Source organism: Heloderma suspectum, chromosome 5 (genome assembly GCF_057233095.1).
Source record: "Heloderma suspectum isolate Gila_16-S chromosome 5, 16-S_ref, whole genome shotgun sequence".
NCBI classification, from domain to species: domain Eukaryota; kingdom Metazoa; phylum Chordata; class Lepidosauria; order Squamata; family Helodermatidae; genus Heloderma; species Heloderma suspectum.
In genome coordinates, this window is record NC_139462.1 from 215192067 (window position 1) to 215208414 (window position 16348).

The window sequence follows — 16348 nt, forward strand, 5'->3', positions numbered from 1 at the left end:
CTTCCAAAGTATTAGCTATCCCTCCCAATTTTGTGTCATCTGCAAATTTGATCAGCATTCCCTGCACCTCCTCCTCCAAGTCATTAATAAAAATGTTGAAGAGCACTGGGCCTTTTTGAAGATAGGGACAACGTTAGCCCTCCTCCAGTCATCTGGCACTTCCCCCGTCCTCCATGATTTCTCAAAGAGAATAGACAGCGGTTCTGAGAGTTCTTCTGCCAGTTCCTTTATGACTCTAGGATGCAGTTCATCTGGCCCTGGAGATTTGAACTCATTCAAAGTAATGAGGTGTTCCTTGACCATATGCCTGTCGATCTCAAGCTGCAATTCTGCCCCTTCAGCCTGTACTTCGCTTTTGCCAGGGGGGTCATAGACCCTCTTTTGGGAGAAGACTGAGCCAAAGTAGGAATTGAGCACCTCTGCCTTTTCTTTGTCATCTGTTATCATTTTGCCATCCTTATTTAATAGCTGAACCACCATTTCTTTCCTCTGCCTTTTACTATGCACGTAGCTGAAGAAAGCCTTTTTGTTGTTTTTAACATCCCTTGCTAACCTCAGCTCATTCTCAGCTTTAGCCTTCCTGACGCCATCCCTGCAATTCTGTTCTATCTGCCTGTACTCTTCCTTTGTTACTTGGCCTTCTTTCCACTTCCTATATGTGTCCTTTTTTGTTTTCAGGTCATCCCTAAGCTTTTTGTGAAGCCACATTGGCTTCTTCTGTTGTCTTCCATCTTTTCTTCTTGTTGGAATTGCTTGTGATTGTGCCTTGAGAATTTCCTTTTTTAAAAGCTCCCACCCATCTTGGACTCCTTTTCTCGCTAGCATCGCTTGCCATGGGACCTTACTGATCATTGTTCTGAGTTTATGAAAATCAGCTTTCCTAAAATCCAGGGTACACGTTTGACTACACTCGGCTTTTGCTTCCCTTAGAACCAAGAACTCAAGTACAACATGGTCGCTTTCCCCCAGAGTTCCTGTAACTGCTACTTTATCCACTAAGTCATCTCTGTTGGTTAGGATCAAGTCAAGGATAGCCGATCCTCTAGTTCCTTCCTCTACTTTCTGTAGGAGGAAGTTATCCGCCACACAAGTCAGGAATTTCCTGGAGGGGCCATGTTTTGCAGAATTTGTCTCCCAACAAATATCGGGGAAATTGAAGTCCCCCATTACTACTACATCATGCTTCCTTAAAACATTGGCTATTTGCTTTTCAAAAGTTTCATCCTTGTCTTCTCCTTGATTGGGTGGCCGGTAGTAGACTCCGACCACCAGGTTCCTTTTATTCTTTGCTCCATTTATTTCAACCCAGATGCTCTCGATGGGGCTACCAAGCTCCTCCTCCTGTATTTCTGTGCAGAGATACGTATTTTTCACATACAGTGCAACCCCACCTCCCTTTCTGTTCCTCCTGTTCTTTTTGAACAAGTTATATCCTTCAATTGCTGTATTCCAGTCATGAGAGTCATCCCACCAAGTCTCAGTTATACCTATCAGGTCATAATTGCCCTCTTGTATTAAGAGTTCAAGTTCGTTCTGTTTGTTTCCCATACTCTGGGCATTAGTATATAGACATCGAAGACCATGTGCTTCATAGTCTGGCTTTCTTCCTACATGTGTCTGAAGACTATTATTGGGCGCTATCAGAGCTGTTCTCTCCATTGCAGTGCATGCGCCTATGTCCATTTTTACCCCCAACATTACATCTCCCTTCCCTGTAGGATTCAGTTTAAAGCCCTCCTGATGAAGTTCTTCATGCTGTGGCCAAACACATTCTTCCCAGCCTTTGTGAGGTGCAACCCATCCCTTGCCAACAGCCCATCTTCCAGGAAGTATAGCCCGTGGTCCCAGAATCCAAATCTCTCTCGTCGGCACCACCTTCGTAGCCAGTCATTCACCCGGAGTATTTTTCGTTCCCTTTCTATCCCTCTTCTAACTACTGGAAGGATGGATGAGAAAACTATCTGGGCCCCAAAGTTCTTGAGTTTCCTTCCCAAAGCTTCAAAGTCTGACGTGATCTCTTCGTAGCTCCGCTTGGCGGTATCATTTGTTCCCACATGGATGAGAAGAAAGGGATACCTGTCAGTGGGCTTAATGAGTGCAGGCAACCTTTCAATCACGTCTCTAATCTGTCCTCCCGGGAGACAACATACCTGGCGAGTCCACGGGTCTTCGCGACATACTTGGGTCTCAATCCCACGCAGCAAGGAGTCTCCCACTACTACCACTCTTCTCTTCTTCTTCTTGTAGGCCTGGGTTTCATCACCTCTGTTTGACTGACCTTTAGCCTCTTGCTCACTCTCATGCAGGCTCCCCTGTGATTCTTCCTCTGCAGGCTGTCCTCCAGTCTCATCCGCAAGTACCTGGAATCGGTTCCACAGCTCCACTGCTTCCACTGGTGCAGAGTGGCATCTAGTTCTTCTCCTAACTGTCACCCTTTTCCAAGGAGTATCCTCTATTCCATTTTTCTTCACCTCAGCATTTCCCACTGCCTCATCTTGCTGTTGCTCTTCAAGCTTCTGGTCTGCCCTTTGCTGCTGTAGTTCCCCCATTCTGCCCAAGAACTCTTCGTGTTCTCTTATTCCCCGGAGGTTTGACAGTCGCCGCTCCAGTCCACTTACTTTTTCCTCCAGCAGCGTGATCAACTTGCACTTGTTGCAGGTGTAGGACATGTTGTTCTCAGGCAAGAAAACAAACATTGCACACACCTTGCAGGTCACCACCACTGGAGAGTCTTGTCCTTCCATAGCCTCTTTTCCCTTTTTGTGTCTAGCTTTGTGATTGTTCTAGACTAGCCTGTGCCTGCTCCTCTACTCAGTAGAGGTTAAAAGCAGAGTCCCACTGGTGTGAAAGTGTGTGTTACAAGACAAATAAATGGAAAAAAGTTAGTTAAAATAAAAAATAAAAATAATTAAAAAAATGTTAGGGGCCTCCCCCTTGACCTCCCCTGCCGAACTCCTGTTTGCTCCCCCTGCTCGCTTGCTCTCTGGGAGCTTGCCTGCTTCTGTAGTCCCTGGACCAGCTGGAGCAGCTTGCTCTGCTCTGCTCTGCTCAGCTGGGAGGCGGGAAACAGACTGAAGCTTCCCGCCCAGTCAGCTGCTGGGAGTACTCAGGCCACACCCCTCCAATTCATTTGGAGCTCTCAGAAGCACCTGGTGAGCTCACAGCCAATCAGAAGGATAAAGGGCAGCCCCCTGGGCTTCCTGCAACCCACTTACCTCTTAGCCTCTGTCTCCTTTGTCTCCTTTGTCTCTTCAACCCCTGCAACTCCCCTGGCCAACTCCTGTTCGCTCCCCCTGTTCGCTCCCCCTGTTCGCTCGCTCTCTGGGAGCTTGCCTGCTTCTGTAGTCCCTGGACCAGCTGGAGCAGCTTGCTCTGCTCTGCTCTGCTCAGCTGGGAGGCGGGAAACAGACTGAAGCTTCCCGCCCAGTCAGCTGCTGGGAGTACTCAGGCCACACCCCTCCAATTCATTTGGAGCTCTCAGAAGCACCTGGTGAGCTCACAGCCAATCAGAAGGATAAAGGGCAGCCCCCTGGGCTTCCTGCAACCCACTTACCTCTTAGCCTCTGTCTCCTTTGTCTCCTTTGTCTCTTCAACCCCTGCAACTCCCCTGGCCAACTCCTGTTCGCTCCCCCTGTTCGCTCCCCCTGTTCGCTCGCTCTCTGGGAGCTTGCCTGCTTCTGTATTCCCTGGAGCAGCTTGCTCTGCTCTGCTCTGCTCTGCTCAGCTGGGAGGCGGGAAACCATTTGTTGAATCATGGGTTATTGTTACATGTGAACCCTGTACTGTGGTCTAACCAGTTCTAACCATGGTTTGTTGTCACGACCCAACAACAAACCATAGGTTCTCTTCCTGGATTGTTCATGGTTAACAACCCATAGTTAAGCTAGTAGGCTGCTGTTTGAAGCAAAAAAAACCCCTCCATTCAGTTTAAAGCCCCATCAGGCTCTGACAAAACTAGTTTCATGATCCTTGGAACAACATGGACATTATTTTATTTTACACTTTATTAATGGTTTCATATAAAATGGTTCTTCTTCCATATCCCCCCATTTATTTTAGTCAAATAAATATTTATTTATATTTATTTTATTTATTTCAAATTATTTTTAGGCTGCCTTTAAGCGTCAAACCGTCTCAAGGTGGTGAGAACTGTCTCAAAGCAAGTTATTATTAATACTGAGATACTAATATATCTCAAAGTATGGTTACCTAAGGGAGCAATCCTATCTGGATCGACAGTTGCCTCTGAGCCTGGGGGCGACCACCTATCCAGTGCAGGGTGGGAGGTATGGTTAGGAAAAGATCTCTTCCTTGCTCCCCCTGCCCTGCTTTCATGGCTAGACAGCTGATTTTGGTTGTCTAGCTGTGGGACTTCGGAGCGCGGGAAGAGGTGGCCAGATGACACATAGGATGTGTCATACCAGCATTTCCGACGTCTCTCCCCTGCCCACAGGAATGCCCCATTTTCACCATTCCGCGTTGCTCTTCTGAGTGCAGAGTGCGGGGCCGATCTGCGTTGCCTACGAGGCGGCGCAGGAGGGGGTGGGGGTGGGTTCTCTGGGAACTGATCTATCACATGGCCATCTAGCTGCTAACTAGTGGCCATAGGATTGCGCCCTAAACCTATTTTTAGTTTAATGTTCATCCTGCTTTTGATTCGAGGGTGGAAAATACATTAGTGTATTTGTTTTCCATGGCTATAAACTCACATTTAGTGCAGTTTATACGTGAATTTAGTGCTCAGTGGTGATGGTGACACATCAAAAGTAACATTGTGTGGCTTCATAACTTGCATATCGGTTTCATGACTGTTCTTTGCAACAGTTGGTTGTAACTAGCCTTTGAAAGTATGGCATACAGAAGTCCCATTGAACCTAACTTGACCCATTAATTTCAATGGGATTTAAGTGAGTCTGTTTTGTTCTGAATTGGGATCAGTCGATATGAAATCTGAAACTTTGTTATCTGAAAATTTAAGGTTGTGGCTTTCAGTATTCTTAATGAAAACTTATACTGAATCATACTAAGATATCCAATATTGACAAAAATGTTCATTTTATAGAAAGGGTTAGAGAATACCAGTCAAAAGTGCTTGAAGAAAGTATTAAGAAATGTACATTTATTTTTGCAGAAAATCATTCCGCGCCTCCAGATGTTACCACTTACACCTCAGAACACTCAATACAAGTAGAAAGACCACAAGGTTCAACATCAAGGGTGGCACCAAAATATGGAAATGCTGAACTTATGGAAACTGGTGATGGTATGTCTTGTAAAATGGTGGAGGAATGTATGGGCCCCAGGAAGGAATGGTTGGCCAGATGGGTCATGTGGTAGGAGTGCTCCAGTCTGCTCATAAGTACAAAAAAAAATGAATGAAAAATGGCAAGAGTTCATACTTCTGCCAGGAAGATAAATAGGAAAGGGTAGAAGGTGTGTGATACAGGTGTTTAGCATGTATTTAGGTACTGAAGCAGAAAACACAGCAGAAGAACAAGTTGCTCCATACGGCACCAGGTTTTTGAGGGACCTGGAGCAAGGCACTCTTAGTGGGCCCCTTCCCTCAGTGAGTTTACCTTCTCACTGCCATTGTCACCAGCTGCTATTGCTGCTTCTCCTCTTTCTCAACATTGTTATCACTTGCTTGCTTGATAGTGAGCCAATAAGCAAGCAGATAGTGATATCTACTGTTCCTCCTTCTCACCTCCTTTGTTGTCTGGGTCAAAGGTAGGTGAACAAATAGGTTGCAGTGGTGAAGAAGCTCTTGTCAGTGGGCATCTGCTGGGCCCCTAATAGGCACTTGACCATAACTATCCTTGTTGCCAGCCCTGGCCCCATAGGTACCCAGCCCAAGTAGTCAGTGAAAGTGCCTGCTTCTTGATAGCAGTATTAAAATCGAAGATATTAGTACTTTCTTCCAGGCCCATCTGGGGTGAATGATTTCTTGAGGAGTCAGGACAGAGTGTATGCAACTGCTCTTGGCCATTTTATTTCTACTCTGGAAAGCAAATATGTTTTTAGTTATCCCTAAAATGTCCAGCAACAGTAGACCTTAACTGGAGGACTCTTATGACCCATGGTCATGACTTCCCAGCAACAGGATGCGAAGGTAAAGCCAACAAAGGTTACTGACCATCTTGGGCAGGGTCTAAAAAAAAAAAAGGTAAAGGTGTCCCCAACCAGTCGTGTCCGACTCTAGGGTGCGGTGCTCATCCCCGTTTCTAAGCCGAAGAGCCAGCGCTGTCCAAAGACGCTTCCGTGGTCATGTGGCCGGCATGACTGAACACCGAGGTGCACGGAACGCTGTTACCTTTCCCGCCGAGGCGGTACCTATTTATCTACTTGCAGTTTCTTGCTTTTGAACTGCTAGGTTGGCAGAAGCTGGGACTGAAGACGGGAGCTCACTCCGTCACGCAGCACTCGGGTCTTGAACTGCTGACCTGCCGACCTTCCAGTCTGCAGTTCAGCGTCTTAACCACTAAGCCACCGCAGTCCGTATTACTTATTATCTGTTCACAGGATAATAAAAGCCCTGTTCAGGTGTTCAAAAAAGGGTTGACAGCAACGCATGAGGAGAAGGAGCGCTCTTAGCCCTGCCCCTCTCCTCCATTGTGTTTGTCACTCTCTACTAATGGAAGTCAACTGTCTGAAGAGGAAGTCTTCTGTAACCATGGGGGCTCCCCTTGCGAGAGAGAACACGGATTTTCCAGGGTTCTTGCTGGCATAGAGAGCCTCTACGGATACAGGAGGCTCTCCTCTTCACATAGTCACCCTCCACAAATACAGAGCAACAAACGTGACAAGAGGAGAGGGGTTGGGCTGGAGCGCTCCTTCTCATGTGTTGCTGTTAACCTTTTTTTGAATGCTTGGCTGTTTCTGAATTTGCCTTCAGGTCGATGTGCATTTCTTCTCTGTCTACAGCCAGTGCGCATGACTATTACAAATTTCTATCAATTTCTTTTCTGCAGGAGTTCCAGTAAGCAGCAGAGTGTCAGCAAAAATTCAGCAGCTGGTCAACACCCTAAAGCGACCGAAACGGCCACCGTTACGGGAGTTCTTTGTAGATGATTTTGAAGAATTATTAGAAGGTAAAATAATTTAACCCTCCTGCCCAAGTTTTTGTATTGGCTCTGTAGAAGTACGGTTAATTCCTTATGCCAGAAAACGTTCCACAGTGAGAAAGCTTGGACTTTACACAGATTTTAATTACATTGGACTGTTCACACAACACGCTACCCCATCCTCAGTGGTTGAGTGTGGGTTGTTTCTTGAACTGTGGGTTAGTGTGTTGTTTGAATACAGCCAGGGTGGCTTGTTAACCATGCAGTACGGCTTATTAACCACCCTGAACAACCCAACAACAAACCATGGCTTCTCAAGGTGGCTTGTTTGAGAAAATAAGCCAACCTGCATGGTTAACAAGCCATTCTGGCTGCATTCAGACAACACAATAACCCACAGTTAAACAACCCACACTTCAAAAACACACACCACTGAATGTGGGTTAGCGTCTTGTGTGAACAGCCATAGACTTGCTGAAGTTTAGGCAAACTAGCTTATTTTTAATGCATTTTCTCTATTGGTCTGCTTTATTCTTTTGAGAAAGGTATGGTGCCAGGGTAGAATTAGGGAGGTGAAGGGAACATGACAGAAACTAGGAGAGTTTGTTTCACACTCGCATGTACATCACTTGATTTCTCTACAATAAACTCATTAGATCATGTGAACAGACTTTGTTCATTGAAAAGCATTGTATCTCATTTGATGACTCATTTACACATGCAAGCTAACATCTAATGATGTTGAAGTGATAAACATGTACATGTGAGCTACTGCATATAATTAATCCTCCCCTCCCCTGCCACACACACACACACACACACACACACACAGACACACTTACTCACTCATTGTTGGCTGGGAAGGACATTATTCCACTCCTATTTTTTGGTCTCCATCAGCCACCTTCCTGTTGTTTATTCCTATGCTGGATTGGGAATGTTTTAGGCAATCTTTGGGATGGACATTTTAAATAAATTCCTATGGTTTTATTGAGTATGTTATTATACAATTATATATTGGATTTTTTTGTATTTTATACTTCTTTATAAATTGGTTTTGTGAAGTGATATACGCATTTAATACAGTACCTAACTGAACTGAAGATCTCTTTCAACAGTGCTTGCTCATGTATGCCCAATGGCTTGAACTGGGCATTTTCACAAGGCATCTGAAGTGGCATTTGGGCAAACTGTCATTATCACAAACTGGGAAGTGGAGGAGGGAATCTGCTTGAGAGAAGGGAAGAGGGAGCATGGAAGCCTGCAGCACATTCCCAGTAGTTAATCCATGGTCTTGCCATGATGTCTGAACTGGCCTGAGGTTTCTCTACAGCAGGGGTGTCAAACCTCTTTCATCTCGAGAAGCTCTTGGGGGCCGCATTACATTGGTAGGCTGGGCTGAAGGCAAAAGGAGGCAGGGCCAAAATATCAGCATAAATACCAGTGTATTTTAACTTAAAGCACTTCCTGCCAGTACCTAAGGTTTAGGAGTGGTGTTTCAACCTTTTAGAATGAGGAAAAACATGAAAAAGCAGCAAAGAATCAGTGGTCAGGGGAAAAGGGGTGAGGCCAGGGGAAGGGAGGGGCCATAGCTCAGTGTGATAGAGCACATGCTTGGCATGCAGAAGGTCTCAGGTTCGATCTCTGGCTTCTCCAGGTAGGGAGAGGAAAGAATCCTGCCTGAAACCCTGGGCAGCAGCTGCCAGTCAGTGTTGACAATACTGGGCTAGATGGGCCAATGGTCTGACTCAGTATAAGGCAGCTTCCTATGTTCCTGTGTTCCTACAGGGGTATGGCCATCTGGGCAACCATGGAAGGCCAGAATTGAACTAAAGTTCACCACTCTACACTCCCGTTCTGTAAAGTATTCTTAAACAAAACTCAAATGCTTCTCTTGGTCTCACATAACTTTTCAGACGTAACTGTTTAATTCTCAATGCACATAATAAAGCATGCTATAAAGACATAAAGTAACGCTCTCTTACAACTGTAAGTTCAACAGCCAGACCCAAACCAACCAAAGCCAGAGGGAGCTCAGATGTTGGCGATGCGTGGGGAACAGCTGGGCGTGGTCACAAATTGGCCTCCATCTCTCGAAGCAGCCTTGCAACGATGGGGGACAATTTCCCCGAAAGCTCCTTGCTTAACCACTATGGACACCAATGGAAAACCACTATATATTCTCACTTACGGTCAGCAATCCTCTCCACTTCCTTGTCACTTTTTGTTTTGTTTTTTCAACTGAGAAAAAAATTGAACTAAAAAAATGATTATTTGACTATTAATTTACATTGATTAATATAATTTATATAATTATATAGTTATATTATTTATATTATTAATTTGATTATTGTAAAATATCTTATAATTTAAATATATGTCTTGCTTTCTTCTGGGATAAATGTATAATTAAGTACACAGCCTGGAAGAAACCAATATGGAGGGGCACAACTTATGGGAAAGGATGTGGTTCTGTGGATGAACGCGTGATTGGAATGCGTGAAGTCCCATGCTCAACCCAGCAATCTCCACTTAGAGGCTTGCTGGTAGCAGTGAGGGAAAAGTTTTCTCCTTGAGATTTGCTGGAGAGACATTGTCAATTAGGTTTGATTATTCATCTGATTTGGTACAAGACACCTCTTTACTATATCAAAGGTGGGCTGGTTTTCTCATTTCAATATTCTTTTCAAATGCAAGATTACTCTGCTAGTGATTTCCATGCCTGAAGATGCATGGAACTCTCTTGTGTACGTGGTTATGCATGAGGCTGGTTACGCAGTGAAATTATTGATTTAAAAATAAGTAATTCAGATTATTGTACTCCATCCATGAAGTAATGAATCTATGCATTGCATACTCATCACCTGACAGTTTTTCCATATGTATTCCAGTGCAGAAATGATTTGTGGGGATTAACATGCACATTGTCCCTAAATTATTATTTTTCCTTTACTCAAATATATGCTAGGAGATTTTCTGTCTGAAATGGACCCAGGGCTGTAGCAGTTTATGCAATCCCTGTTCTGTCTCACGGCACAGGCACGTTGGGAGTGTGCAATGCAAATCAGGCTACAGCCCACCCCAATCAAGTGGCACTTGGTAGCAGTTGCCAGTATTTAATTCATTTATTTTTATTTTATTTTACTTGCACGGAGCCCTTCCCCTTATCCTCTTCGTGACTGCCACCTCAAATGACAGCCTGGTCATTACCTATAAAAAACTAGGGATGATAAACCTTATGGGTTGTATCTCATGTTAATCCTACTTAGAGTAGAACCCATTGAAATAAATGGGGACTATTTTATTTATTTATTTATTTCATTCCTATACCGCCCAATAGCCGAAGCTCTCTAGGCGGTTCACAGATTAAGTTAGATTAACGTTGGAGACAATCCTATTTCTCGAGTATCATGATGCTGTCAATTTTTTAAAATGTATAAGCTCCTAAATATATTATGATACTGAAAAAGTTTACAATTGTTTGCAGCTGTCTTTTGGCAAACTCTGAACTGTCATTCATAGGTTTGGTAAGACTCTTCCGGTTTGCTGTGGCTGAGTTGGTGTTGTGTAGTGATGACAATCCTACTGAACATAATATAGAAACTGGTTTTGTAGTTTGCTTTTCTCTGGGCATACTTCTCTGCCATAAGCTTTATGTGGACAGCCTCTACACCTAACACATTTATGATAAGGCACTAGTAGAGGAGTGATCTGGCTAGAAGACTTTGCTCCATGTTTTATAAAAGTATGCCATCCTCTTGGTCAATCCATGCTTTTTAAAAAGCCTAGCACGCTTACCAGTCAAAAGTGTACTTACACAGGGGTCTGTTCAATTTTAAATGGAATTTTGTCTTCATGTAAGTATGCTTAAAGAAGCAACCTTAGCAGCAGTACATTCCCCTTTATCCTAGACTGGCCTATTCCCTTCTCTCTTCAGATAAAAGAAATATTGCAAAAAATAAGCCTTAGGTTTCCCGAACTTATTTAATTGCCTCTGAGTTATGAGCTGGTAAGCTACGAATGTGCTAACTTTGCTTGACTGAAATAAGAGTGTGAAGCTTGCTTAAACCACCATGCTGAAATGGATGTAAAATCCCATTAAAGTCAGGCTGCATCCTATACCCATTTACCTGCCAGTAAGTCCTATTAAACTCGGTTGGGAAGCAGTAGATGTGTATAGAATTGTTCTGTAAAACTTGCTTAGAGCACATTTGGAAAAAGAACATATCGACATTGCAATTGGAAAGACCTCGGGTTTGAGTACTCTGATATATCAAACATTACCTGCATCTAGCAAAACAGCATGTTGGGGACATGGCTAGTTTAAAAATTTCTCCTTGACATTTCTGTGAGGGGTTATGTGGTTATCTCCCCTGCCCCACCATACACCTCATTCCAAAGCAGTAACCTCAGTCCTTGTATTTCCATCAAGCTTGTTTTATGTAAAGAGGTTTGTCTCTCTTCAGATGGTCTCCCCTCTGATGTATTTCTGTCTCTTCATGCTGTATCATTATCTACATTTTAATGAAGCCAAGTTGATGAGAACTCAAAATGCCTTGCTTTCTTCCTTCTTCCCTAAATTCTGTTGCAAATGCTTGATATTTATTTGTTTATTTATTTTTGTGAAATGTCCCTTTGTTGTTGTTGTTGCTGTAAATAAAAGATTTCTTCTCGAAAGCAACAACCCAGGAAAGCAATCATAGCCGGGTGGAAAGGCATGTTTGCATTCTGTAGGAAGCAGTGATGAACTTTCTTCATAGGTGTAGTGATGTTGATCTGGACTAGGAGTGAGTAATGCTCCAGTTAGTCACTCTGGGATTTAGGCTGAATGATGCTACCTCTCAAACTTCTCTGGGTATGGTCACCAATGAGTGTTTTCCTCTATGCCAAGCCATATTCTTGCACAACTTTCAGTAGAAATTGCTCAGGAAAATTCCCATTGATTGTGCTCTTACTAGATAGCCATGATAACTCCCTGACAATAATGAGAGTAGCACAGAACAAAACAATCAACCTTGCTGAGCATATTGAAACTGATCTGACTTGCTTGTGTTGGTAAAACAATGGTTGCATAGCTCTCCTGCTTTGAATGGTATAACATAAAGGGAAGCACTCTTTAGAGTTCGTGCTTCGCTAAATAATAACAATAATATGGTAGTGGTATTATGGTTCACCAGTTTTCATCCTCTCGGCAGAGAGTTGCTCTTCTCCTGGAGTCTTTGGGACCAAACTGTGCTTGCTTGTGAATTGGAGGTGGTTTTCTACAACAGAACCGGCAGGCAAACTGCATTTTGGACCAACTTTTATAAACTGATTTATGCGTATAATGTTAACATCCACAGCTATGTGCCAAGGTTCTCTAGGGTTCCAATGTGCATACATAGTGATCCATATGAGCAATGGAGACCCCCTCCATCCTTCTCAGGTTTGGGGGATTATTCTGCTGCATTCATGCTATAGTGCATGAATGCAGATGTCAGCTTCAGAACTGCCAGTCCAGATAAGTTTTCCAAGTATGCCTAAAAAGACAAGCAATATAAAGAAAAATTTCTGGTGGTTTTACTAGTTTAGCACTGATTGGCTTGCATGTTGTCCTGTGCTGGAGTAGTGCTGCACCTCAACACTTTACTTTGAAATAAAAGTACTTTGGGGTAGGAAAAAAAGAGCAAGGATTGTGAAGTTTTACGTCATGACAACCAATTTCAGCCCAAGCAAAGCGATCCAAGATTTTCCCCTGCTTCACCTTAGGAAACAGTAGTACATAGTAAAGGCTGCAAACAACATTTCTGTTGTTCTTAATGGAAACAGAAGAAAGAGATGGCTGCTTGAAACATTACGTAGGATGTGGCACAACATGACCTAAATACCATTGCACCATAAATGTTTACCTGCTATACTGTTTCAGGTTACGGTTGTAAACACAATTTTTTGGAAGTCAGTTTCTGTGAAACCAGTGGAACTTACTTTAAATTACATGAGTCTAGATGTGCCCCACCTCCAAATTATGCCAGGCCTTCAAAATCCTGACCTACCAGACATGTACTGTGACTTGCTAGCTGCTTAATGTGGTTAGATTAGGTGGTGTTTCGCAAATTTGCTGTATGGTGAACCCCCCATTCTCTGCTCTGATACTTCATTTTTTCAATCCAAGCAATGTTGATTACAGCATGGTCGGCAGGGGCGGGCAATTTCAGAAGGTCTGATGGGCATTTTTGCTTCCCTCCCAGCAGGCCGCACTCTGCATGACACCAGTGGAGTTCTGCAGGGTGGCAACTGCAAATAAAATTGCCTATTTTCAGCAGCAAACTTCTACAGAACACTATTTGGCCACTGCAGCATTTTGTAGTGGTTTGCTGACAATTACTGGGTCACTGTGAATTTCTGAGATGGTGGCAGGAGGCTGCGGAGGCCATACCAGTCTCAGTGGGGGCTGCATGTTAGCCATCCCTAGTTTAGTGTATAGCCAGATCCCCAGTTTGGCGACGAGAACTAGTTTTGCAGCCTACTTTACGTCATGGTTAAACTGGTCCTGCCATGTAAGGTACCCAGATATGAGTTGAAGGATGTATGGCCTTTACAGTATATTGACTTTTGAATTTCTCCGACAAAGTCTTTTGGAAAGTGTGTGTGTGTGTGTGTGTGTGTGTGAATTGTGTTTTGAATCACTTTAGAACAGAACTGTGTGTGTATGTGCGTGTATGTATATGTATGTGTGTTTGTGTGTGTGTGTGTGTATGTGTGTGCGCGTCACACACACACACACATATATATATATACACACACACACACACACACACACGCTATAGTCCATATTAATGGTAACACTTACATAATTGTTTTGTGAATAGGCAAACTTTGGACCCGTAGTATGAAAGTCGCTTACAACATACTGCACAAATTGGGCACAAAGCAAGAACCAATGGTGCGGCCGGGAGATAGGGTAAGTGTTTCTGCTTTCATTGCATGCCTTATAGTAGCTCACATTGGCTTTCGAAACATATGGAGGTGAAATCTGTGTTTGATTCCACTGTGTTGGAATACATAGTGAATCTCCTAATCTTTTAACGGCTTAGTCATTTGTCTACCTTTGAAGTTATGTGTTGCTGCATGCTAAAATGTCTGAGTCCTACTATTCTCTAACAGTAAAAAAAAAAAAAAAAATTAAGAAGTTGGTGGGCTGCATAGAATTTACTGCAACAACTTAATTATGCTTAAACATTACTTTTTCTCCTTTAAAAAAAAAAAGGTTATGTCACAAAGTCTTCCTTAGAACATTGGAGCATGTTGTCATGTGGATGAAATCGATTTTGGTAATGGCTTTGTGTCCCCTATGTGTTAGAGGAGACCCCAGAAACAATTGGGGCCTTGTGAAGACACCAAGTTTGAATAACAGAATGCTGCAAGCTAATTAATAAGATGCTCAGCAAACTGGGTTAAAAAAAATCCCCATTGAAATTAGGGAGACTTGGCATAAGCGTATAACATCTCAGGGGAGGGGTATGTGCGTCAGGAGATGTTCTTGAATCAAGGTGTTTTTTTTGGGTGTCAAACTTGAAAAACTCCTCTTTGTGGTCTCTGTTTAGCCCCGCAGTGACTGGGTGGGACTTAGTCCAGCCACAGAACCATCCAGAACTTCTCTCGGGAGCAGGAGGCACTTGTTCCCTCCCCTTGAGCAGAGTCCATTTCCCATCTTCCCTTCAGGCTGAGTGAGGGGGTATTCACTATCCACCTTCAGGAGTCTTTTTTTTCTTGTTTCCCTTCCTTCAATGAGATCTTTTCCTTAGTCTGTGGAAACATTAATTTGCTTGCTGCATTTCCCTGTTTACAGTGCCACTTCGGGCAGGACTTTCCAGGGCCCCACTCAACAGAATGAGCAGGAGAGGGCCCATAGAATCATAGAATAGTAGGGTTGGAAGGGGCCTACAAGGCCATCGAGTCCAACCCCCTGCTCAATGCAGGAATCCAAGTCAGAGCATCCCTGACAAATGGCACACACATGTTCAAAACCCTGAGAATATTGCTCCTTATTTCTAAATAAATAAATTATTTAGAATTTAGCCAGCATTAACACTCTTAGAAAATGGAAGATTAAGAGATTCCCCCAGCAGAGCATTTGTGCAATATCCTAGTACGAAAGTTAAAAGTAGCGGCAAGAGTCAATGGTAATGGAATAAAGATTAAAATTATAGGTCAGATCCGGAATTGGGGGGTGGAGAGGCAATTTTTGCCAATTCTTCCTTCCTTCTGCAGCCCTCCAAAACACTGCTCCAGAGAGTTAGGGAACCTGCCAGAACACATAGCAGATGGTGAACAAAACGTGGCTTACCACATTCTGAAATAAGTGAAGTAATGCGCATTACCATCTAAAAAGGGTCGGGGAATAAGACCTATCAAGTTCAGAGTGTAAAATCAAATGACTGCACCACTGCCTGCTTCAGCCAAAAATATCTGTGACAATAGATGAAATGTGTGGGTGAGGGCAGGGGCAGTCATAGGGATGGGGCAGTCATAGGGATGGGGCAGTCATAGGGATGGGGCAGTCATAGGGATGGGGCAGTCATAGGGATGGGGCCATTGTGATCCTGCTGGTTCCGTTGGGCAAGCAGGACCCACCACTTGCACAACGGGGCTTTAGCACTTCATAAAGCAAGCTCCCAAATAATCGGGAACGCTTGTTTCCAGATGAGGACAGGCTGGTGGAGCTCCGCTGTGCAAGTTCCACTGACCCACCTCCCCTAGTTTCTGGTTCGTATCCAAGCTCTAAATCCCTGTTATCTAAGTGGTGGCACTTGGGAAGTGTTTGGCACTGCCCATAACGTTCACATTTGATTTTTGCATAATATGATGGGGGCACGCTTTGTGCATAACATTTCCAGTCTCACTCAGATTTAGCAAAAGTTCATGACAGTGCATGTAATATCTATAAAATAAACACGTCCTAATAAAATACCAGGTACTAAATCATTATGTCATTAAGAAACCAAGATGATAATATGCGGAGTCCTAAATTCACAGTACGCAATGTAGAATTTGCTTGTCCAAAGAAGTGCATTTTTCCCTGCATTTCCTAAGCAATTGTAAGATCAGGCTTTTGTGGGCTTCCCTCAAGAGAGTTGCTACGGTGTGAAAAGGCATGTTCCTTTTTCTGTACATTTCTCTGTACTGGCAGTTGTTGACCCAGAGCTGTCACTCTAATCTCAGTACATGGAGGCAATGTGTGTGTATGTGTGTTCTTACCTTTCTTGCACCTTCATTGCCTACTTCATCCTCTCTTACTTCACCCTCAC

The 16348-nt window shown here is 43.6% G+C and overlaps 1 protein-coding gene across 3 annotated transcripts in view; it reads left to right on the top strand.

Annotated features, from left to right (window-relative positions):
* The window catches only part of DIP2C (DIP2 acetate--CoA ligase C (putative)), a 421153-nt gene that overhangs the window by 304469 nt on the left and 100336 nt on the right, over nt 1-16348 (top strand). For all 3 annotated transcript variants that reach the window (XM_084859248.1, XM_084859249.1, XM_084859250.1), the window contains 4 exons: nt 5132-5263; nt 6969-7088; nt 9056-9253; nt 13910-14001. In XM_084859248.1, the coding sequence (XP_084715374.1) occupies nt 5132-5263; nt 6969-7088; nt 9056-9253; nt 13910-14001 (542 nt within the window). The remainder of the gene's footprint in view (nt 1-5131; nt 5264-6968; nt 7089-9055; nt 9254-13909; nt 14002-16348) is intronic.